The following is a 26,779-nucleotide window of genomic DNA, read 5'->3' on the forward strand; positions in this document are numbered from 1 at the left end:
TGAAATATCAGCAGCACCTTTAGAAATTTGTTTTCTGAGAAAAATGGTGACATGTTTAATACTTTAAATTTAACATTAAATTACATTCTTATCATATCATTATAAAATCTTTATTTTAGTTTAAATGGAGTACTATATTCAGCATTCAGGATTAGATCTCTCCATTTTAAAATAGAGAAGTTAATTAAAATATCTTTAATATTTTAGTACTAGGCAAGGAAAGAAAATATAGACTCAACTGATGTTTATGTGCTTACAAATAATTTCCTTAAACAAGTGAATTCACTGAGGGGTACCAGGAGGATGCTAAATTAAACAACAATATTTCTTTTTTTAATATTTCCCAAATGATGTTTAACAGAGCTAGGAAATTTTCACAATATGTCTGATAATATTATTTCTTCTGGGGAAAGTCGTATTTGTTTTATTTTGGCTAGAATAAAAGCAGTTTTAATTATTAGCCCATTAGAGCTATATATTTTTTGATAGTCAACAGAACAAACCATCGTTATACAATAACTTGCCTAATTACCCTAACCTGCCTAGTTAACCTAATTAACCTAGTTAAGGCTTTAATTGTCACTTTAAGCTTTAAATATGTAGTCAAATATTATTTACTGTCATCATGGCAAAGATAAAATAAATCAGTTATTAAAAATGGGTTATTAAAACTATTATGTTTAGAAATGTGTTGAAAAAAATCTTCTTTCCGTTAAACAGAAATTAGGGAAAAAAATAAACGAGGGGCTAATAATTCATGGGGGCTAATAATTTTGATTGCAACTCTATATCATTTTTAATTCTATGCTAACATGATGAAAATTACTTTGTTAATGTTTATCTCATCACTTTGGCAATTACGGATATATTTAATCTAAAATATGTGTTACTATATAATAGTAATATTAGCATTTATTATAAAAAAATAAACATACAAGTTATAGTGTATGTTCAACTTAATGCCAATGTCTTCACAATGACTGCATTTTCCTACATATTAAACGGGCATTGCTGATGTGTAAATAAGGATGTCAGTCAGCTTCTTGTTGCTGGCAACAAAAGGTTTGAAAGAAATAAAAGAAAGAAAAAGTTTTGGCTTCCAGTCTGTTTTCATCACTTTTGATTTCAAAGATCAAGAAAATTAGATTTTTCATGACATGGTTGCTTGTCTGCTGAGGTTGTGCTTCTTTTGCTAAATTATATTAAGTCTGAACTCTGAACTTGTTTTTTCAGGCTGGCCGGGTTTCATTACGATGCCTGTCGTACAGGCCATCGAACCCTCCATCCTGCAGTTCAGCATGACAGTCACACAGTGGCGCTAGATGAGCTCACTCTCAAGCACATGACAGAAGACTGTTCCTCTGTCAAATCACAGCTGCTTAAACTCAAGAGTCTGCTGCAGGTACCACACACATACAGCCGGAAGAGTCAAATTTACACTTACATATGCAAACACAGCTGTTAGCCTCTGAGCAAGTTTCAGTATGTGTGTAGGTGGAAAACAAAAAGAGAGAAAGGGAATAAAAGGAAGAGAGAAACTGTAAACATGAGCATTTCATCTCCTGAATAAATTGTCATTTTATGTAGATGGATGATGGTGAGATTACTCCAGAGAGTTTGGATTCCAGCGAAGATGACAGCAGAACCCAGCAGGTCCGCAACATCCCATAAACACCCACCTGAATAGAGCTGTTCAGTCCTAAAAAGAAGAAATTAGCATTTTCAAGGCATGAGGTCCCTTAGGAATGTCTAATGTGTTTTTAGAAAAGTGGTTTTCAGATGCTAAATGCTTGTACTAGAAGAGACTTTCCTGCTTTATTTTCCAGGTTAAATTATGACATAAATGATGGCATAAATTCCAGTCATATCTTAAAATATGAACTTTGAGAATGTTGTGTGCTTAAAGATTGCCTGTTGTGAAGAAGTTACGTAAAGGCTAAAGGCGCAGCCAGCAATTGAGAGATTCTACATTTTTACTTTATTAATAGCATTTTCTACTAAAAAGTAAAAATGCACATAATGTAGATCTTTTAATATTGTAAGGGAAGTATTAAATCAAATAATTTTTACATATGTATTTTACATGCACTTACTAGCAGTTTGAGTAAACCTGCTCCACTGCTTGGTGATGATCAGCTGAAGTTCAAAGAGTTTGGTTATTTTAAATGTGCAGTATGTAAGTTTGACACCCAGTGGTTGAACTAGGTATTGCACTCCTGGTTCAAAACACTCGCGAGCACAGATAGCCAGATTGACGACACCTACAGGAGGGAGCCTGAATGTTGAGCCTAAAGGGTGATTTAAATCGTGTTCTAAATAAAAGTAGTTTGTTTAATATTTTTCATAATTTTCATTCTAAAAGAAGTTTTTGTTCTAACCAACACCTGAAATTTATATATTAGAAATGGCTTCTATTTCTTGCAGCTGAAAAACAAAAAATGATGACAATGATAACTTCAGGTACACCTCATGTGCTTTTATTTAGTGTTAAATTCTAATAATGCGAGTTTGAATGGCATTTTACTAGATGTTTATTACCAAACTACTGAAAGCATCAGCAGATAGTTCAACTCAGATCTTGAAAATAAAATAAAATAAACTGTTTGAAATTGAACTTTAGAACTGTGACTCAATCCAACACATATCTGTGATTCAGCATGTACATTTAATAACTTTTAAGAGGTTTAATATGTATTAATTAGATTATAAACCTTACCATTTCATTGAAGTGCAGTAAGTGCACTATTCTGTGTTCCCAAAATTTCTGTTGTTTCGTCTGGTGCAAACAGCCAAATTGCTTATCACTGCGTATCTCATCATGTAGTGTGTTGTTAGGACATAGGCTTACAATATAACCTGCTAATGTTTACTTTCGTAATATTCATGTTATTTGCTAATTCATAACCACCTCAGGTGGAACTCTGAATCTGTGTCTCATTTCGGGGTCTGCTACTGTCCACCGGAGCTCGCCTTTCGTTCGTGGATGCACACTTTGACAGCCTTCCTGACTGAATGAATCAAATATGCAATTTTTCACCAAGGAAATCCCAGGTTGCTGAAATATAATTGGCTAAACTGGCATTGGGCGGGTTAAAGGGATCAAACAAAGACAACATTGCAGCATGCAACAGACATTTTCAAAGCAGAATATCGGGCTTTAGCATTGTTTTTCAGATAAACCAGAATGTACAATAGCATGTTTTTTTCAAATATCTGCATAAATGATATAATAAGTGACGTTGAACTTGATTTACTGGGGTTTTCACTCACAACCACCTTTATCTAGAAATATCAGAAAAACTTAATCCACATATGTAGTGCTCTTGATGCAGTGAATGAAACGAGAGTAAATTAGGACATGAAAATATGCATTTTAGTGTGTGTCAACCTTATTTAAACTATAGCTGTGTTCATACTGTCTCATGATTACCGAGTTTGAGATGTCAATATGGTGACATTCTACTAAGAGTTGTTCATTTTCTCTGACCTGAAATCATATATTTTTGTGGCAACACCGTCAACACCTAAACATAGGGAGGAATTTTACTAATAGAATTTGCAGTGGTCAGGAGGTGCAAGTCATAGCTCTTACACAAAAGTCGTAATTTTTGTTGAATGCTTGTTATTGAAGGGCATTAGTGGTTCAATAGATGCATTTGATGGCTTCAACTGGATTCGGACACCACAACAAATGGCTGTCCTTTCAAATAGTGTCATTTTTAAGGCAATGGAGGTCTTTTTCAAATACATCCAGACTGGATTATTGGACACTTTATCCACTCAATAGTCTCAGCTTTAATTATGGTTATCATGCTCTGAAATAATAATTTTATAAAACCTGTACACTATACAGGAGAGTAAATAGTCTATAGTTTAAATGAACAACGTGTAATTTGGGACATAAAATAAAACTACTTATGTATCCTAATGCAGCAACCTGTGTTTTTAAAGCACACAATTTTCTGAATTCACTTTTGAGCTGTGTGTAATTTATGAAGTAGAACAAAACATTAATATATCTCTAGTAATGTTTACCTCAGACCTTATTATGCTCATAAATTGCAAACTGCTTTTCTAAAAAGCCATTAGTAATTCCTGTGGGGACCCATGGTAAATTAGTCTTCGCTTTTGGCCTACAAATTGAAGTCAACAGCTCTATGCACCTCTTTTTCCATTCGGTAGACATGTATTATTAATGTGTGGACGATATGGTTCAATATTATTTGTAGATGCTTTTAATATTTACTCTTTTTGTGTTTGTCAGATGGAGGAGCTGATGAAGGAGGTGGCTCGTCTCAGAGAAGAGCTGAAAAATAAAGATAAAATCATCACACGGCTCACTCATCAACAGCATCAGGAATCGGTGAGCCTTAGCCCATTCCTGACAGATTTGCACTCATGCTCATTTTGACAATTTTGTATTGATTGAAAATGCATAATACATGAGTGGCTAATCAGAGCCTGCAGTGTCTGCTTTAAGATGCTAACGTCATGCTAACTCCATGTCTGCATATATGAGATGAAATCAGGATGAGATGTTCTCAGAACAAATGCACATCTCATGCTGTTCATTAACCTCCCTGTTCCAAGAAGAAAAAACAGCAAATGGTGAATCATCAACATGTGCACTTTACCCTTTACTCCCAATTACTATCACCCTCAGTAGGCAATTACATCATTAGCTCTAATAAACTTACATCTTTTGCATTATGCTGATTGCAAATGATATTTCTTTATGTTAGAACATGAAAAATGCTGCAAGTTGTGCACGTCGATAAAGAGACGTGCTGTTAGCAACCTTATTTTCACATAGAACACCTGACCATTTTTGCGCAAGGGATTATTGTGCTAAAATTTAAAAGGCTTCTATATATTTTCTTGCATAAGATTTCATTTATCCTTGAAAAAATTGATGGTGAGAAATAACATTTTAAATGTATTTGTTTTCTTTTAAGCAACCTTGTTGTTTCTTTACACAGTTCTGTTCCATTTATTTACTAATTTGTTTATTTATTTTAAGTCACATTTGTGATTCTGTATTATCATTTTAAAAAATGTAATTTATTATTTGAATTTACCAAATTTTTAGACACCAATCCCTTCCATTGGCTGTTAGGTGCTCCTGCACAATACAATGTCTTGGAAATTAGTATTCTTCCATGTGGAATTTTCAGTTTAAAGGATTTAGAAAATTATTATTAATTCCCACTTTATTAGGTACACCTTACTAGTACTGTTTTGGACCCCCTTTTGCCTTCAGAACTGAAATATTCCTCAGAGATTTTGGTCCATATAGACATGATAGAGTCATGCAGTTGCTGCAGATTTGTCAGCTGCACATTCATGATGCGAATCTCCTGTTCCACCACATCCCAAAGGTGCTCTATTGGACTGAGATCTGGTGACTGTGGTGGCCATTTGAGTACAATGAACTCATTGTCATGTTCAAGAAACCCGTCTGAGATGAATCGCGCTTTATGACATGGAACGTTATCTTGCTGGAAGTTGCCATCAGAAGATGGGTACACTCTGGTCATAAAGAGATGGACATGGTCTGCAACAATACTTAGACCCAATGCTCAATTGGTACTAATGGGCCCCAAGTGTGCCAAGAAAATATACCCCACACCATTAAACCACCAGCAGCAGCCTGAACTGTTGATACAAGGCAGGACGGATCCATGTTTTCACGTTAATGCCAAATTCTGACCCTACCATCCAAATGTCGCAGCAGAAATCGAGACTCATCAGACCAGTCAACGTTTTTACCAATCTTCTATTGTCCAATTTGGTGAGCCTGTGCAATTTGTAGCTTCCTGTTCTTAGCTGACAGGAGTGGCACCCCGTGTGGTCTTCTGCTGCTGTAGCCCATCCGCCTCAAGGTTGGATGTGTTGTGCATTCAGAGATGCTCTTCTGCATACCTCGGTTGTAACAACTAGTTATTTGAGTTATTGTTTCCTTTTTATCAGCTCGAACCAGTCTGGCCATTCTCCTCTGACCTGTGACATCAAGACATGTGCACCCACAGGACTGTCGCTCATTGGATATTTTCTCTTTTTCTGACCATTCTCTGTAAACCCTAGAGATGGTTATGCGTGAAAATCCCAGTAGATTAGCAGTTAAATACTCAGACCAGTGTGTCTGGCACCAACAACCATGTTGAGAGTCACGTAAAAAATTTTTCTTCCCCATTCTGATGCTTGGTTTGAACTGCAGCAGATCGTCTTGACCATGTCCACATGCCTAAATGCATTGAGTTGCGGCCATTGATTGATTGATTAGACATTTGCGTTAACAAGCAGTTGGATAGGTGTACCTAATAACGTTGCAGATGAGTGTATATCAGAGAAATTCAGAAAGGGCATGAATATTGAATAATAAATTACACAAAACAAAATAAATGTTTATTTAAACTTGACATTAATGCTATTATTATTTATTTTATTTTTTATTATTATTTGTAACTGGGGATTAAATAATAATAGTAATAATGCATTAGTTTTACTGTAGTTGCTGTCACATGTTAAATTAATACAGGATTTTTAGTCATAACATAAAAAATCAGTGTAGTCAATATTTATTAAAAAAGAAGAAAAATCTCTTCCAGCAATGCCTTGGAAACTACTTCTAGACTAGTTTTGAATTGCCAAGGTGCTAAAATCTCTCTTATTGTCTTCAGAAAGTGTAAAGTCGTAATTGTTTTTCTTTTTATCGCTTTCTTTTTTTAGCCAGTGAGATGTCACTGTCATCAGCATAAGCCCGGGGTCAGAGGTGAGAGGAGAACACATCATGATAAATCCACTCAGACGGTGTGGCGACCACCCCATCATCACCCTGCTGTGAGTCGTTTCTCACTATCTGTCCAGAAACATGCATGTCTACTTGACTGCATCACCCAGAAAACTCTCCCGAAATGTTAAGCCAGCAACACAAGTGTATCTTTTGTATGTCTTAGTGAGCCGTAGTTTTCATTTCATGCTTCCCCCTCAACCTCTCTGTGCTTTATAGGTGGCTAGTTGTTTACAAAAGGGGAAGCAAATGTGTTGTCAGGACTGACAAATCAGACAACACATTCCTTCTGTTCTTTTCCTCTCCTCTGTCCTTCCCTCCAATGCGTTCGTTTTTCATGGTGAAATAGCCCAGCAGTCTCGCGGGACGCTCTGAGCTGAGCCTCGTTTGCCGAGGTGCCGATTTGGCCAATTTGCCGCTGCTAGGGGAAAACGGGCATCTACTAGAGAGTGCAGAATGATTGTCATCTCCTATTTAAGTGAAGCCGCGCTGCAGCCACTCCGGTGGTTTAGCTTTCACAGCCCCAGCCTGAGATGTTCACAGGGGGACGTGTTCTTATTGAAGACCGGCACACAATCAGCAAAGCTAACGGCACATGGCGAAAGACTGGAGTCAGGAGAGATTACAGGGAGGAGAGAGAGAGGTGAGGGAGGTAACAAGAGATGGATGACAATTTGAAAGTGGAAATGAGGACGAGAACGAAAGTTAGCAAGGATCTTGGACAAGAAGACTGCTATTCAGTTTGTGTGCATGTTAATGTTTGAAAAATAAAGGGATTACTATTTTCTTTATCAGTATGACCTTCTTCTGTGGTATTCTGTGCATCATGCCGTATCATTCAGTGATTTCTCTTGGGTGAAAAGGCAACTTACACTTAGACGCAATACACTTAAAAAAACCTCTTTATACAGAGGTTGATTTTAATTCGTACTTCTGTTTTCACGTTCAAGCTTCAAAATCCAACTTTAAAATACATCTCTGTCTGTTTCTATTTTTGAGAATAATTATTATTTGGCATAGAAATTTCATCCACAACACAACCCATGAACAAAATTGGTTACTCTGGTGGCTGAAAGATATCTCACTCAATTCTTACAGCTAAAATATACCTCATCACCACTTCATTTGAAAAGAGTTAACAGTGCTCAGTTTAACATTTTTAAAAAATATTTTGCTTTTGTGTATTTTAGAGTACACAGTAGCTACGTTTCCATCCACCTATTTTATGCGCATTTTGGATATGCTCATAAAAAGTGGTTTATGGAAATGGCAAGATGCACATAAATTTTGAAAACTCGCATAAAAAAACTGAGCATAACTGAGTAGGACAAACTTTTTATTCTATAAGAAAAGATGTGCATAAACTACAATGAAAACACTTTTACTGAACAAATTCCTGTATGTGCATTAAAAATGTTGTGTGATTTTGTTATAAGAGATCATGTGAGGAAAAAATGTGTATGAATGGACAAACCAGCAGGCTGAGCACATGGTAAAACATCTAAAATGTTGTTTTGGTCATTCTAAAACACAGTAACCCTTTCAGTATTAGCGTTATTATATTATTTATTATCTCCAGAAATGTAATAAAGTAAATTATTAAATAAAGAAAAGACTAACACAACTTCTACTGCAGCAATTTCCATTTATACTGTTGATATTTAGCACCAGTTAATCAGGAAGTGATGATTTTGTTCTCTTGTTGACTAGTTGGATGGAAACGTTGCTTTATTCGCATGTCTTATATGCGATATTCCAGTTTTGCGCATAAATTTAATTTGCATCTTTGGATGGAAACATGGCTAATGCTGTGTATGTTTGTGTGTCTATGAGAAAGCAGGTACTGATGAGCTGCTGAGCATCAGAACAGAGCTCATTAACATTTACAACCATTCCATATATGGTCAACTGAACTTTAAATTGTAGGAGTGATTTCCAGGGTCATAAATGAGCATATAAAACATTTCTGGAGAGTTTTTTAAACTTGCCTAAGCCACATACCTATTATGTAGATGTCAGAGAACAATCTAACATATCAATGCATCAACTATATACATGCACCTTTAAAATTAAACTTTGCATAATTTAATTTAAAGTTATCTGTGAACAGTTGTTAATAATGTCTTTATGCAAGCATCCTACAATGTATAACATATTAACGCAATGTTTAATCTATGGATGTCTGTTTAACCATAACTCAAACACTCAAATATTTGTTCTGCCTAATCTGTGTGTGACATTCTTGGATGGACTCATTTGTTGTCCTTGGAACAAGTTTCTTTTCATGCACTCATTTCCTAATGCAAAACGGAAGGCTAAAATTAGCGGGCAATCACTGGTTTCTGTATCAGGAACCAGCAAAGCATGTTGATCCAGGAAAACATCCTACTAGTGCAAATGATATCTGGTACATTAATTATGTACAAGATATCATATCATCTTTTGTTTACTGCAATCATGTCTTGTAAAACAGCTAATATATGTTGTTCTTGTCGACACTGCTTTTTTTTTTAGGAGAAATCTGCGAGTAGCATACTAATGTGAATACTACATTGGAGTGCATACTCAGTAATGTGCTGTCTCTTGTTCATTTAATGAGTCTTGCTGAGTCAGGGTTTGGACTGGGACACTTTTCAGCTTTTTTTGGCAAAGAACAATTCATTTAGACAGGAAGAATCATGCTGTTACACTCTGTTTAGATGCAGGTAAATCTAAAATTGATCATTTAGGATTTAATTGTGCATTAAAATAATGTCGCAAGAGTCTCAATGTATGGGTTTGTCAGTCCAATAATGCAGATAGTTTTAAAGACACAAGTTAAAAATGGCTTGTCAAACCCACATTTTTATTTTATATTAATCAAGCTAATTTAGTGTTTGTGTGTAGTCAACTTCACAGACCTACCCCTTTAGAGATGGTAGCTCCATTTTGACCAGCATCCTAACTACTGTTCAATAGACAATTAATCACAATTCAATTCTAAAAAGTTATCTTTCAGAGTTACTCATTCTTGATTTATCTTTTTCTAATTCATTAATTCACTGGTCTAATAATCAGGCTGGGAGATAACCAGCTAAAACCAGTTGATCAGCCTTGCTAGGCTGGTAGCCCAGCGAAAACCAGCTATGTCCAGCTAAAACCAGGCATGTCAAGCTGGTTTTAGCTTGTTTTTAGCTGGTCATTTATGAGCCTGACCAGCTAAAACCAGGCTGGTCGACCAGCTAAAACCAGCCTAGGCTGGTTTAAGCTGTTTTTTTCAGCAGGGAGAAAAAAAAAAAAAAAAAAAAAAAAAAAATATATATATATATATATATATATATATATATATATATATATATAATGGTACTTCATTCACAACCAAACTGTATGTATGTAATGAGCCAATTTAATGACATAATTTTTTAAATAACTTTTTTGAATAGTTCACATTACTATCACAATGCATTGTAAAACATATTCTACATGATTATTGTTCAAATGTTTTTAAGGATTTTGAAACAAATTCTGCATTTCTTTGGCAAAAGTAGATTTAAGAGTATAAAGAGTAATATTGTGATTAATTGTTACAGTTAGAATAACAGCAAAACTATCCTTTTAAATTGAGTTATTCTTGCAATGGCAAAGCTGAATATTCAGCAGTCTTTTTTTAGTCTTCACTGCCAAATAATCCTTAAGGAATCATTTTGAAAAAGGTTTTGGGACCTTGGAAAGTAAAAGGAAATTTGGACACCTTTGTCCAAGAACACAAATACAAAGTTCAGAACAAAAAGTTCAGAAGAGCAGCATTTATTTTCAAAGCTAGATTTTATAGGATCTTTTCATGTCATTCGTTTTTTCTTTTGCATTTGAGAATAAAATTGCTCTTTGCTGAATAAAAAGTATTTTTTTCTTGCAGAGAAAAATATCTTCCTGACCTCAAAGTTTCAAATAGTTGTCTGTACATGATAATTGGAATAAAACTGGCCTTAATGTTGTGCAGTTCCTCCAAAGGATCCTTCGGTTTTTCATTCACTGTATGCTTTTTTTCATGTATACTTGAACAGATGAGCACAATACAACAAGGGCAAAAAAATAAAGAAAGACATGAATGCTTTTAGCTTCATTATGACTGAGCATTTACATACTGAGTTTTCTAGGTTTGCTTTATAATGAAAAGAATTGAAATTAAGATTTTCTCCACAAAAACAACATGCTGCATAGGCTGTTCTCATCTTCTGTGCATCAGGTTTCTTTTATACTTTGATGCTTGCTTTTATCTGGCAAAAAAAACATCATGCAATCAATTTTCATAAGTAAAGGCAGACCTGTTTAAGAATAGATGTGACTTCTTATCTCAAAAAATTCCCTAGTGAACACGTGAAAGAAATAATCAGATAGATTATAGAGGAATTTTGATATTGCGTTGTGTCTCTTTAGTGTGCTTGCCTTCTCGCTGATCTTTTAGTCTGACATTCAGACACGGATATCTTCTGAGAGGAAATGTGTATGTTTGTGCGCTGTTTCTCCGTGAGATTACTTGTGAAAGAGTTTGTCTTTCTAAACCGTATTTGTCTAGATTCACAGGGGTTTGTGTCTCTGCGCAGCTGTGCGGGTGTCGTGTGTGCGTCACGGTTTCTCTGTGTGTGTGTTGCAGGCTGTACCTACTCCTCTCCTCTCTCCCTGGCAGTGCCAGTACCAGGCTGTACCTCGTGCCAGCATGCCTCAACGCCGACAAAGTGAGTCATTAACCCCTGACCTCTGACCCTGTTCCTTTGGCAAAATGTTCGGCTTTCTTTCTGTCTCTTTCTCTCTGCTGTTTCCTTCCGTTCCCTTTGCTGTCTTCTCTGCAGGTTTATGAATATTAGTCATGCACCCGTCTTCATTTTTCATGGCCTGTGCAGAGTACTGATTTTTTTTACAAGCAAAATGGCAGACTCCAATATCAATTTTATTTATTTATGTAATTACATCTTTATAATTTAAAAGTAAAGTAAAATAATGTAAAAACATAATTTGCCTTTTAACATTGTTAAATTATGCTGCACAAAACCTGTACAAAACAAAAACAGTGGACAAGCTGACTAAAAATTCAGGAATAACAATGTTTTATTGGTTAGTGTAGTGAACAAAGCGCTGCGCTGGTATTTGGCATGATTATTCAGAGATAATCTAAACAGTGGTTCCTCTAATGGATACTTTAATAGAACCTCCCAATCAGTATTTGTTTAAATTGATGCTGAACAATTTGTTCATGGTTGCTCAACCATTCCGGTGTTGCGTCGGAGCTGCCAGTTCAGTACTGTACATCTGAGTTCAGTCATTGGCCTCTGTTAATGCTCAGTTACACACTGTCTACTATTAAATCATTGCAGTGTGTTTTGTATGCAAGAACAAAACCGAGATCAGCTGAATTGAAACAAACACATAAAAATGTCTGGTTGCAGATCATGTTTTCAGAGCAGAGACAGCTGATTCCAATTTCTGGCTGCATTCCAGATTGGCGTATCTCTAGAATAAATACTGTACATAATATAGTTCCACCAGTGATGTGCCAGTAGAATTTGAGTTTAATGACAGCAGGGAAGCGGAGATGTGGTGTGAGGCAGATGAAAGTGAAGCGGTTTAAGAGGGTTAGACAAAGTCAGCAGATGCCTGCTGGGCAGTTTTGAAGAGTCTCCCACAGGTCTTGGTGGGTCACTGCACTGGTTAGACCACAACATCCGTTACACTGTGTGTGTGTTTAGATGGCCGTGCTACAACTCTGTCTTCAGGTGTGTTTGTTCAAGGATACACATTGCTGTGCACCAGTGCGGTCAGTCGAAGAGCCAGCATTTGTTGTCTGAAGCAGCTGTAATAGATTGTACGTGAGAAGGAGAGAGTTCACTGTTGAAGAAGAAGCTCTTTTATATTTGCAGTTCAACTCATTGACTGTTTTACATTTGCTTTGGCAAAATTAATTGTTGTAGTGTAGAGAATGTTTTGAATATAATCGGCAGTGGACAAACAGGTGGCTATAGTTCTACCTCATCTCGCTTGAATGAGCTAGATTACACGTTAGACCACACAAGCTGCTGCAAAAGCAATCAAGTCCACTTGCAGTATAGATAGCATACTTTATAGATGTCTATGTGCGTTATCTTTGGATGAGTCTGGAAGTTTGCTTTTGCACTTATTTAAAAGGACAGCTTGAGTTTAACATGTAAAATGAGGAATAATTTATCTGGTATCTAGGGATGTAACGATTTACCTGACTCTCGATTCAATACGATTCACGATACTAATCTCACGATCCACGATTTAGTCACAATTTTTTAACAAAATTATTTGAGACAATTTTAAGGTGAACATGAGCCCTGTCATATTTTTTCTCAAATGCTTTTTTTTTTTTTTTTTTACAAAATAAAATCTTTTCTGCAACAACTAAATTGGAATTTTAAAGCAAAATCCAAATAAGAGTGAATAATACAAACTAAAGAAGACTCTTTAATATAAACAAATAAAACTTTGACTGCAGCTACATTACAAATTTAAAATGAATTCCAATTCAAAAATAGCAATACAAATCAAAGAAGGCTGTTTAATACAAACAAACTAGAACTTTGACTGTGCAAATATTTTTAAAAGAAATATCAGAATATCTATGCTTTCTGGTATAATCAGTGATCTTTGGGCATTTTGCGTATAGACATCTGTGACAGTAGTTTTTCACAGTGCTGCATCATATGCGTTCTATTAGTATAAGTAAACGTCTTTTTGCAGTATTTGCACACAGATAGTGTTTGCAAGCTTGCACCTGTAAACACAGCGCCCCTTCTGTTCAAAACATGTATCGCGATTCATTCACCATTTGTACTGGGTTGAATCGTGTTATATTTAAATCGATTTACAAATGACTCATGTTGAATCGCTACATCGCTACTGATATCCCATCATATTAAAATATGTTTGCTTTTAAACATTGGCGTATGTCACAAACACAATTGCTAAAAGACATTGTCACATTTCTGTTCAAATAAGCATTCAGAGATAGGAATTATTTACTTTGAAACAAAAAACTACTTTGCTATTTTGACTTCAATTCCCATCCATGCTAATGAGCCAAACCCTTCTTATACTACTTATTTAACAAAAATAAAATTCACACTAATTGTTTGCAGCAATTTAATTATTTGGCCTCACTGGTCATTTATGAGGATGTGTTCATATAGAGCGGATATCAGACTTCGTTCAGTGTCTTCCGCTTTCTTTCTTCTCTTTTGTTATTAATCCACTACGTTGTCTGTTCTGTCATCTTTCCATGTTCTCCTCTCTGTCTTTTCCCTTTCTCTTTCTCAATTTCCTAATTGGATGAACTTGTGCTCTGTGTTGTTTCTCCCACTCTGCCTATCCCATAATACCCTTGGAAAGGGGTGGAGCATCTTGTGCATTACTTCCGCGACACAGCGTGGTACAGTAACCTCTACTAAGTGCTTCAACCTTTGCATGTGCATGGTCATGTGAAATAAATGACCAATGCATGCTTGTTTGCACCTGTTTTGTTATTTCTAAAGCATGAATTCATTTTTTCACACTTAAGTGCGTAAAAATACAGTTGCCATGAGAATTAATTTTTATTTCTTGACTATTTTTTTTCATGCCCCAAACACCTGTATAAATCGTAATGTTTCTTCATCTTTGCCTTCATGGGCTATGACTGCTGTGCTTGTGTCAAGTCTTTCTTTGCACTGATGGAACTGCAGTGTTTACTGGTGTGTCTGAGAGACCCAATGCTTCTCTCCACCCATTCCCAGAGACTTTATCCAAACAGTCATCAGTCTGCACAGGTGGACCAGGGTTTAACTATCTCAAACACACGCAAGCAGGGAATTACCCTACGGTGCAGTTGTCCTGTGACTGCACAGAGAGACACGGAACAGTTTTAGAGGACAATTAAAATAAAACGATCTGTTAACACCTCCGGGATTCACATTATAACCTCCATTTCTACAGTCGCAGGATATTAAAAACCCCTCTATTATCAGAATGGCCACATTTCATCAGCCAAATCTTTAAAATAAGACGAATGACTGAATTAAAGTCATGACTTTATTACAGCTCTCTCTGTTGTAATACCCAGCAATCGTCTTTTGAATGTTATCTAGTTTCAGAGGCACTTGATTCTACTTGCTTTTATTTACAATCTTGATGCTTTTTTGGGGCCTCAACAGTTTTCTTCTTCTTTTTTTTTCTTATGACCAAATTGCATATCAATTAGAGTTTTTACAAGAGTAAATAAGAATGTTTTTAATTTGTGCTAATAGCTGTAAATTATTAGGTGTGTAATGGATCATACATTAGTTGATCTGTGATTCATACTTCATTATCACAAAAATTACAAGCACTTTTAAATCAAACAACTATCAAAGAGAACTGTGCTTCCGTTTGCAGAAAGCAGCTTGAATAAATAAATATAATTGGTTTTAAAAGTTTTCTTGGGCTTGTAGAGGCCAGTAGAGATAAAATATTTTTAAAATACCCTTGTATATAAATGGGCAATAAAACCCATTTGTATCGGTATATTGCGTCTATGCATTAACGTTTAAACGGCACCTATGATGAAAATAAACTTTTGTAAGCTTTTTTTACAGATCTGTGTGTACTATTGGTATGGTGTGTCCACAGTCATATTGGAGTGCTATAAACATAGCTGGTCTTTTTTTTTTTTCATTTCCTGAAGTTAAAACATGATCCAAATCCCAGTGAATTTAAGGCTCAACGCAACATGACATAGGAGTGCGGTTTTCTCCACCTACCAAATTGATTGACAGGCGCCATGTTTCTATAATATGTATACACATGTCTACAGAACATTTTTTTTTTGCAAATAAACTGGGATTAAAATAGTTGTTAACTCTTTGTGATTTTTATAAGTTTTATACGTTTAAAATGTTTTTAAAACAGTATATTTGTAATAAAGAGAGTAAAATCGCTATGTATACTGGTATAATCACCATGACTGCATGGTGTAAAGTAAACGCTATCATGTCTCTGTGGGTGTGTACTGCAAATGGCATTTGTGTGAGACTCGTCATTTCAGAAAGGCTTGAATAAACTCCACCACGAATACATGAAATAACACTGCTGTTTATCTGACGTAACGCATGACTCAGCTACAATGTATTCAGACACCAAAATGAGCAGATTCCGGAGGCTATAATAAATTATCTGATGGGTAATTTGAGCTGAAACTTTACAGACACATTCTGAAGACACAAAAGGCTTATCTTACATTTTGTAAAAGGGGTAAAATAGGTGCCCTTTAAAGTTACCACATGCTGTTATTTTAGTGTTATTTTACATTTCATTTCTCTTGTAGGTCTTTAAATACTACTACAGTTTTAATTATTGCTGCTGTTGCTAATAAGTTTATTTGTTCCTATTCTATAGCTGACTGTTTACTTGTCTTTAATGTTTGAAATGCACATTTTTAGTCATTTGTTAGTTCAATGTGAGAGGCTTGATGAGGAAATACAATTTTTTTTCACCCCACAGATCCAAAAAAAAAGATCACTGATGGAAAAACTGTAATATGATATGAACCTTGAGCGTTGTGATTCAATATACCCCTAGAAATTACGCAACTATAATGCAACTATAGGAAAGCTTGAATTCATACAGTATTATTTATACAGAAATGCAAAAAAGTGCAAAGAATTAATGATTTATTATAGTCTTTTGATTGTAATATGGATTTGGTTTAGAGCTTATTATTGTTTTAAGCCTTTAGGGCAGAAGGTTCAGATTTTCTTTTATGCCACCATCAAAAACAAACATAAATTTTACATGGAACTTTTTTTACAGGGAAAAAAAGTTAAATAATTAGTTAAGTTTTTAACTTGCAATAGTAGCAGGATACTATGCAACTATTCTGCAACAACATCAAAAGCTTTGAATTCATGCTCTGTTTTAGAAACAAAAGTATGCTGATTTATGTTAGTGTTTTAAGCATCCTGGAATCTTGACACATTGTTATCTGTAATGGCACTGAAACCTTATGCAGAAAAACTGAAATGTTATACAGACACATATAAACATGTGTAAATTCTCCATTAATATTAGCATAGTGACTTAAAGTGTCCTCTATTTTTAAGGTGAAACACTGTCCCGCAGTTTTCTTGATGTTAAGCCCCATTCTTTAAACACTCAATCTACAACCTCTGGCCTCAGTCTAATGGAAGGCTGTCAGGTACTCATACAGAAATCCCTTTATACCATTTAGACCTCACAAAGGTTTTAAATTATTCCACAAAGGCTCAGCATGGAGTCAATTTGAGTTTTTTGTTTTTCATTTTAGAGTCTAGTTGCTGTTATTTGTTCTTCTGCATGTTTGTATTGTTTTTGATTTTTATGTTCCTAATATTGTATCATAAAACACATTTTTTTCAGCTCTAAATTCTAATTAGAAGCCCATATAAACACACCTGTGATGAATTTTGTATTACATTTTTCTATGTTGCTTGGCAACCCCCAAACTGCCTAGAGTGAGTATAATGAACTGTATTACTTGGCTGTAGAATTGTTTATCGTGTGCAGATTGTTTATTGAACTTTGGTGTCATTTATCACAATGCTGTTGCTGCCATTTAATAAAGCTGTGAGGCCGTTCATTAGAGTAATTTTACCATGGTTAAGGTTATTCATATTGTACCTAAAACTTGCTTTAACACCTGTTATTTGTTCACTGGTTTTTAAAAATGCTGCCTACGTTGGCGTGGTTAAGCTGTGATGTGGAGGGAGAAGAGGAGTACATTTAACACACACTGTCTTTAGATAGTTTTATTTGCCACTCACTGAGTTGAAAACATCAAAGCTTCCCACAAGATGCACACTGATACATTTTTGCGCAGAACATAGTGAACATTTATTCCACACCGATTACTGTGGGTATTTGCTTCCACATAACCTATGAAGTCAGTAGATAGAAATAGATAGATTTAAAAAATTGTTTTTTAGATTTAAAATTAAGACAGAAAATAGTAGAAATTTTTTTTTTGCCATCTTCTATAATTAAAATTAATGGGTGCTTAACTTGTCGGTTAGAAAATGCAGTTTAGTGTTTCATGGCCCCTTATATACTTACCTTAAGCATATAAAATCACTCTTAAAGTACCTTGAGGGACTTTTTACTCTCACATCATTGCAGGAACAGTATTAGGAAGTAAGTTTCTAATGTACTGTTCAATATAAATACTTTACATGCTGCTTTACAAGCTGCATTTTAGAGCAATGGTCAACCTTTTTAGATGTAAAACTTTGACATTAATTATTGGTATAACAGCTGATTGATGTCAATTTTATTTCTTTAATTATTCCTAAAACATGTTCTCAATAACACTGAAAGTGATTCTAGATTTTCAATGCAACTTGGATATTTCTTTTTTTTTAAAGATTTGTTTTTGGCCTTTTTGCTTTTATTTTATAGGACAGTATTTAGGTAGGAAGCGAAGTTGGAGAGAAAGAGAGAGAGGGGTAGGGAAATGTCCTCGAGCCGGGATTCGAACTCAGGACGCCCTGATGTGCTACTGCACAATATGTCGACGCGCTAACCACTAGGCTATTGCGCCGACCAACTTGGATATTTCTAATGACAAAGTTGCAATTTGGCCTGGTCCAGAAAGGTTGAGATGTTATGCAAATAGATACTGTAGTCTAGGGAATTTGTCAACATAATTAAACTCAAAGTTAGCATGAAAAATGGTGTCAGAGATTATAAGAATTTGGAGTGATGAACTCCAGTTACTGTCAGTGTGCATGGAGCTGTATATGTCTTCACAGGGTTTATAAGGTTACAGTTCCTGAGACTCGTCTGTTTTTACTAAGAGCCAGAGGTGACTGCATTATGGATGTGTTATCTGCAGGTGTCCGCATCCGTCTCTGCACCCCAGAGATTTTGTGACGTCATTCAGAGGATGTGACTGTCTGACTGTCTCACGCTAGTAAATTTGCTGACAAACACTACTGCACTCATGCACCAAGCCCCGCTCACACTCTTACTCCTTTGCACCCGCTGTGCAGTCATATTCACTATTCTGAGAAACGACCATGTTGTTGTTTTTCAGCTGTTGTTTTTTTCGGCTCTCTCCAGTAGTGTTTCAAATTGTAATGCTTACAACTCTCTCATTCTGGCATTTACTCAGCCCTGTGTGGTCGGGCATGTTATAAAATTGCTTTGTGATGGCATCTGGAGATAATACACACCTTACAAATGATCTCTTGCTGAATAGAAATGTAACGTGCTGTATTAAAACCACTGCTGGCCAGTGGGGGGTGCTGTGGTTTTAGTACAACTGGGCTTTTCTCGAGAAACAGCATATGAGAGAAAGAAATGAGCGAATGAGAATGAAAGCAGGACTTGTGCCTGTGTCCTGGTGCACAGTTGTGTTCACTGAAACCTACCTCTATACATGCTCATTCATTCGCAACCACCCTATTACAGTCACACTCTGTGCGGAACTGTACAGCTCACTGACCACATATAACTCGAAACACTTTGGCAGTGTTTACAGAGCAGCAATATCACTTGTCATTGCTTTTTTTGTTGTTGTTGAAAAAAATCTTACCAGGCTCATGCAAAATTCTGAATTGAGCATTCGGCCTGCTTTTCAGTTCATCCATGTGAATATGATTTGGCAGTTCTCCACAAGTAATTCAATTTTGAATTACAGGAAGATGAATTTAAGGATTTTTAATGATGACAGTTAACATATTAACATATTCAGACACCAAAATGGGCAGATTCTGGAGGCTATAATAAATTATCTGATGGGTTATTTGAGCTGAAACTTTACAGACACATTCTGCAGACACCAAAGGCTTATCTTACAGCTTTTAAAAGGGGTAAAATAGGTGCCATTTAAAGTTACCACATGCTGTTATTTTAGTGTTTTTTTACATTTCATTACTCTTGTAGGTCTTTGAATACTACTACAGTTTTAATTATTGCTGCTATTGCTAATTAGTTTATATGTTCCTATTCTATAGCTGACTGTTTACTTGTCTTTAATGTTTGAAATGCACATTTCTAGTCATTTGTTAGTTCTATGTTTCACCCCACGGATCCAAAAAAAAAGATCACTGATGGAAAAACTGTAATATGAAATAAACCTTGAGCGTTGTGATTCAATATACCCTAGAAATTACACAACTATAAATCAACTATAGGAAAGCTTGAATTTGTATATTTGTAATTCATTAAAATTTAATTGTCTCATGATAAACTTCAAATAATGTTTCAAAAGGTTTAGATCACAGGTGTCAAATCCAGTTCCTGTAGAGCCAGTGCTCTGCACAGTTTAGTTTCAACCCTGCACTTACATGTAGGTTTCAAATAAGTCTGAAGGACTCAATTATTTTGATCAGGTGTGTTTAATTAGGGTTAAAGCTAAACTGTGCAGAGCTGTGGCCCTCCAGGAACTGGAGTTGACACCTGTGGTTTAGATGGTAGTTATATAGTTCTGCCTTTGATTATGTAATTGGCAATGCGTTAAGTACAATGTCCTTTTTGTACATTTATTTATTCAGATGTTTTTTTTTTTATTAAAACCAAAGTTTATGTTATGATTTACCTCATAGATGGTTGGTTTGATTCTGCTTAAAATGTGTTAAATGAGACTTTAAAAAATGTCAGTACCAAGGGTGCTGAAAAAGTACTCGGTGGCATTATTTGAAGTAATTTAGCAAAAGTAAATTACAAATCTAACAAAACAATCTAACTTCAAATTTAGGGATGAAATCTGAATAAAGTTCTCAATGCATTTCAGAATTGTTAGTTAACTTTATTTGTCCCCTTTATTTGTTTATTTAGTTGGGGAGCAAATTTAAATTGCTTGTGGTATAAATGATAATTTTGTCCTATTTCTTACACACAAATATCGACGACCCGATGGTACGAATTGGAAGGTGTTTAATAAAGGATGTCTCATCATTGACAATGACGATAGCTTTATTTTGTACTCTTTCTTTGTATACGCTATTAATACTCTTTAGTTTTATTCCCAAAAACTTACTGGCTGTTGCTACCACCTTCCCCAGTGACCTCTTCTGGACCTCAGAAGTATTTCCATACCAACAGATGACACAAAATGTTGCAATACTTTCGATAAAAGCACTATAAACATGATCAACAATGTGTTGTCAGCAATAAAAGACAATAGTTTGTTTAAGAAGTACATTCTCTGTTGAAGCTCATTCCTTACACAGTCAGTCCATACATCCCACTTAAGTTTGTTGTCCAACATCACACCCAAATATTTATAATTTGTTACTAACTGAATTTGCTCCCCATTAATTAATGTGGGATGAGTTTTGCTTTGTGTTCTCTCTCTAAAACCAATAACCATCTCCTTAGTTTTTGGATTTGAATTTTCACACCAGTCTAAAAAGAAGTCAAGAACAGGGCCGTGTTCTTCCTCCTCTTCATTTAAAAGGCTTACCAAAGTGGTTTAGCAAATTTAGCAAAAGTAATGCATTGTAGGAAATGAAGTGTCCCATCACCTTGGAATACAAAATATATTTATTAATTTATTATGAATATACTTTTCTGTATGCAGTTTTTACAAACTGTCTGTGTCATTTACAAAAAAAAACCTTTGGATTTTAGTTCATTTTCTAGTTTGTGTTTAAAATTCATTAAAGTGTTTAAAAATTATATAAAAGTTCAAATTCATGAGTGAAATCTCAATTTGAAAAGTTTTCAATGTGTTTAGTAGTTTAGTAGTTTAGTTTAGTAGTTGTGTCTTGGTTTAAGCACAGGTTAGTTTTGACTGAAGTGTGGGCTTTAATACTTGGAACACATTTTAGCAGTTTGCTCTGAACTGAACTAGTGAACAAAGATTGCTCTCAGTAAAAAAAGCTGCTCTTAATTAAGATTTGGTTTGAAATTTCAGTTTGCAGTCTTTTCTTAAATTGGTCAAAACTCTGCAATGCTGTGGAGGTGTGGTTCTTATTTTCCCATATACTTTTCCCAAAAGCTAATACTTTTTGAAAATAGAGATTTCAGTTCAAAATGCTGATCATAGCCCCTGATCGCAGATCATTGATTCCACAATTGTTTATTGTGTAATTAATCTTCTGTTTCGTCTTCCACAGCCTCAAATACTTCAGCCCATCAGTCACATCCCCAACGAGCCCCTCATCCAGGAAAAACTAGCAAGAACAGTCCCCACAGGGGGCCGCAGTGATGCCTGCACCGAAGGTGAACAGCCACCCGCGCCCCGTCCTCCAGCCCCCTGTGCCCATCCAATTCTGCCTCCTGCTAGAGACCCTCGTGTGGAGTCGAAATCTCTGCCTGACCCAGAGGAGATGAGTCGGTTGCTTAGCACCCACCTTCGCATACAAGACATCAATGAGAGTGACTCACCGGGGGCTGGAGAACAGATTGCGAGATCGACCCTAGAAAGCCATCAAAACAAACTGCTGCAAACACCTCACCCCCTGTCCCTCTTCAGCCCTCGTGTCCTGCAGCCTCCACGTCTACACAGACGGGTAACACTCTCTTCTCTGCCTGTAGGGGGCTGTAGTGGGTCAAACCCAAAATCTAGACTCTCAGTGAACTACAAGGCCCAGCAGCAGCAGCTTCCTCCTTCTCCGTCCAGAGGTTTGCCATGCTTCAGTGCAGAAAACCACATCATGCTGCATGGCCAGCCCTCCCAGGCTTGGCCAGTAGTAATCAGGAGAGAAGCTAACCCAGAACACAACGCTTCAGTATCGCTTGGTATCTCCACAAGACTCGCAAAGCCAAAGATCCACTGAGTGTCAGCTGCAGCCATAGACACTGATAAGGCTACCTCCCTAAACGCATGATCACACATGCGGCTTGCACTAGATGGTGTTTTTAGTGGCTAGACAACATTTTAAGCTAAAGCAGCTAAAGTTTTGCTTCTAACTATGCAACAAAAAAGTGTCACAATCAGTCTTCTGTTGCACAGAAGCATTGCACCTAAAAGTCATTGATCTTCATTCCACTTCACCACTCATCTTCCATATTCACCATAATGAATTGACAAATGAAGATGGACAGAAATTCAGGCTGAAAAGCAGAGAAAACGCAGCAGATTAGTCTTTGTTTTATTGATGCTAAACAAACGTCAAAGACAACGTGTGTGCAGTGCCATTGACTGCCTGTGGAGCTTATTTGAGACCCTCATTGTCTGGATGTTTTCCCTTGCGCCGTGCCCTCTGGACGCCCACTCATTTAGTGGGTGAATCTGACATTTACATCACCGACCTCCTGAGGTTTTACTGCAAAACACATATTATTGTCTACGCAGCCTCCTAGAGCCTGTCTTAAGAATGGAGTGAGTCAGTACATCACATGACTCAAGTCTCCTCTTCAATTTTCACAGGAAAAGCTGTCATTCTGCTGAGATTTGGTGTGTTTGTGTATTAGTTCATGCTTCATTTCACATCCACATCTGAGTTCACCACATAAACCAGTCCAGGCTCTCGGTTATTGTTTTTTCCCCCTCATTCGTTCATCTTGTTTGTCAGTGCAACAAGTCTCTATGACCTACAGACACAGTGTTTTGGCAGGAGAGCACACATTCTGCTGTCTGCGCTTCCTTTATTTTCACCTTGGCTTCAGCAGATTTTCATTTAAACCTCATGCCTCCTGTATCAACGAGGTTCTTTTTGTTGATTATGGATTATGGCATGCTTAGAGTTTTAACTTGCTTTTTCACCTCTCATTAGTCACGCACACAACTGTTATGAGGCTTTTAAATTATTTATACGCTATAAAGATGTTTACAGTTGCCTTTATTAGGCTGTTCGGTCTGTTTCAATTCTGCAGGAACTTGTTTGCCTTGTCTTTGGCAGAGAAACACTCTTGCTGAGATACTTTAAATGTGCAACACTTGATGTACACACTTGATGAAGTTCTTAGTTTTTGGAAATGTTGTTGCACTAACTATTTTTTGGCTCTGCGAGACATGAATTATTAAAGACACATGGTAATATTTTAGTTAAAATTCTGAAGATAGATGCTTTGGACTGTTTGTCCAGTGCAAGTTGCTTTTGATGTCCATATTGGCCACAGTAGATGTTTTCTTGGATATTCAGGATGATTTTTCTTTAGGGAGCACTGCAAAAAATGCGTTTCTTACTTACATTTTTTGTCTTTTTTCTAGTCCAAATATCTAAAAATTCTTATATCAAGAAGCACTTTGGAGGTAAGAAAAACTTAAGTCTTGTTTTGAGAAATAAAATGCCAATATTAAGTGAGTTTTTCCTTTTAAACAAGCAAAATAATCAGCCAATGGGGTAAGCAAAATAATTTAGTTTTTCCTTTTGACATAAGATTGCTTACCCCATTGGCAGATTATTTTGCTTGTTTTAAGGAAAAACTTTCTTAATTTTGCCATAATATCTTGAAACAAGACAATATGTTTTGCTTGCTAAAAAATTCTTCTTGATTTAAGAATTTTTAGATATTTGGATTAGAAACAAGACAAAAAATCGAAGTAAGAAGAGCATTTGTTTGCAGAGTTTTTCATAACTCTTCTTATCTTTTCAAATATTGGTCAAATGTGAGTTTTTGTGCTTTTGGCATGCCTTGATACATAATACTCACTAATATACAGATATACAACAAGATCAACTGCATGGAAGCACATACATTTTCCATATTATGATTTCAAATCCCGCTTCAAGTCCTCCTTAGTGCTTGTGTGCAATATATATGTATCAGAGTGTATGTACTTATCAGTATATACAAGAACTTCACCTTATAGCTTCCCCGCAAAACTTCAGTCTGAAATGAAAATGATTTACTGCCATCTTCTCACCACATGAGGGGTTTTGGGTTTTACACCGCAATCTCACGTGGGCCACATACTTCTGGACACACCTTAAGCAGAGATGGGTAGCCATGTCTAAAACCAACTAAAGAAAATCAATAGAAGGATATTTGTGTGTGTGTGTGTGTCGTTCGCTCTCACCCAGCTCTGTGGTTATACTAAGCAGAAAATCAATGGAGGGCTTGTTTTGTAATGCTCTGGAGACACTTTGTTTGTGTTTCTCTCTCACTTTCTGTCTCTCATTGTGCCCGTGTACGTGTGCAGGAGGAGAGGTCCCACTGTAGACTTGCTAATTTAAAGTCACAGAAGTACATTGATTCTGTCCGTCATGGGCAGAGGTGAATCGCTGGTGTCAATGAGGTGCCCGTTTACAGCCAGGAGCATCTTCTCTTTCATTAGTTGATTAATAAGACAGAAATGTAAAAAGAAAAGTAACATCCCTAAAGACATGGTTTAATTGGAATTTAAAATTGAAACCAAAAAAATGTGTTTGAAATTATTACCCTTCTGTCTTTTTACAAAATGTCTTTGCCCATGCGATGATGGTGAGAAAAAAAACCCAGTCTGATTAAAAGTTAAACAGCATGTTTTGGATCACATAAACATTCACTGAATAAAGAAAAAAGTTGATATAAAATGTTCAAAATTCTGTTCATACTGTTAAAAGACTCTCAAGAATATCTGCAGACACAAAGATGCCATTAACAAATAACTGCTGCAGTCCTGCAATGTGAAAACCCTTCATCAAAAACAAGTTAAAAGCGCAATTAAAACACTAGCTGTCCGTTTTCCGAATAACTCAAATAAATGCACTCATACAAAGACCTGGTATAAAAAACATTTACATGTATGACTTGCTGCCCATGTGTGCGTTTCCTATTCACTGGGATATTTTTTACCTAGCATGAAAATGTTTAAAGAAAAAGGGCACTTGCCATCCTTTAAAAAAAATAAATATATATATTTTCCACAGACTTCATGTCTTGCCATGTTTTTTCACCTGTTGTGACCCCATTGTATGTGGCATTATTAGAAAACAACCACCGCTCCATTATAGCTTCATGAAAATAACAGCTGCCAACCTGTTTGTGTTCACAGAAAAGATGTGTACTAACAGAGGAATGAATTCAAGCACTTTAAATGACCCGTTTCAACCTCCATGACGGAGGTATTGGTAATTTTTCTTTTTTGTTTGTTTTTTTGACCTGATCTGTTGATTTGCTATCATTTTATTGTGGCAACTTCTTTTTTTTGTGCATCTTAATGTTTTGTCCTTGTGTGTCCTGGTTCAGTGGAAGGTGTGATACTTTAATAAAGTGAAGAAGTATGATTCATGCTTTCTGGTGAATTTTTTCCTTTATCAGAGGATTCATTTGTGTGTCTTATTGCAGCTGTATCCTGCTGTATTTGACACTTTGCAGATCCTAATGCATTATATTCAGAGCTGCTTTATGCCAACCTGTTCATTATACTGTAAATCCCCTCATAGTGGAAGAATTGTCTAATATTCTTAGAGTGTGTCCCAACGACTGTGTGTATAAACAGCAATGACAATATAAAGATAAATAAGCCCTGAACTTCAGCACTGAAGAAAACTTTCAGCTTTGTTTTCTCAACTTTAGATGGGTATACAAAGGAATGTAATGATATTTCTCCAGTTTTATTTTGTGGTTACAGCCGAGACATTGTAAACAGTCTATAGTTATTTTTTACCACAATGATTTCAGTTCTAACAAGAAAAGTTTGCTTTGGCAAACGTCTGTGTTGATTTTGAAGATGGTTTAGGTGTCGTTACATTTCTAAACAGTTCCTAGTTTGTTCTAGGGTATTAATGGTTGGATGGATAGAGGCATTTCAGGTCAGTCCCAGAGGCAATCTTGGAGATGTGTACAATGTAAAAATCATCACAGATTAATAGAAACTGCCAGTAACTCATGATTCAAGGGTGTTTATAGTGTTTACGATTTTGACTTGCATTATGGGAACCTGATCTTTGCTTTCACAACTTTTAATGCTGATCATTTAAATGTACAGTTTAGCATATTGACGTTTTTATTGATGTTTTTAGTAGTTTGAAAAGTGTGTATTGTCTGGGTTGGTAATTGTGTTACAGAAGCAAATATAATGTACTGGTAGGCTATATTTTCTGTTTATTTTAATAGTTACATTTGGTAATC

At 35.9% G+C, this 26,779-nt stretch overlaps 1 protein-coding gene across 5 annotated transcripts in view; it reads left to right on the plus strand.

Moving 5' to 3' along the window:
• Nucleotides 1-25,932, plus strand: part of ccser2a (coiled-coil serine-rich protein 2a) — a 60,785-nt gene extending 34,853 nt beyond the window's left edge. For 2 of the 5 annotated variants that reach the window (XM_056476454.1, XM_056476455.1), the window contains exons 7-11: nt 1,234-1,402; nt 1,588-1,653; nt 4,265-4,363; nt 6,730-6,840; nt 21,895-25,932. In XM_056476454.1, coding sequence (XP_056332429.1) covers nt 1,234-1,402; nt 1,588-1,653; nt 4,265-4,363; nt 6,730-6,840; nt 21,895-22,557 — 1,108 coding nt within the window. In that variant the 3' untranslated portion in view covers nt 22,558-25,932. Of the gene's footprint in view, nt 1-1,233; nt 1,403-1,587; nt 1,654-4,264; nt 4,364-6,729; nt 6,841-7,009; nt 7,588-11,423; nt 11,506-14,176; nt 14,217-21,894 lie in introns of those variants that run through there. The other 3 variants (XM_056476456.1, XM_056476457.1, XM_056476458.1) reach the window with 3 other exon arrangements.
• Nucleotides 25,933-26,779: the final 847 nt, after the last annotated feature.

Source organism: Danio aesculapii, chromosome 17, assembly GCF_903798145.1.
Source record: "Danio aesculapii chromosome 17, fDanAes4.1, whole genome shotgun sequence".
Taxonomy (NCBI): domain Eukaryota; kingdom Metazoa; phylum Chordata; class Actinopteri; order Cypriniformes; family Danionidae; genus Danio; species Danio aesculapii.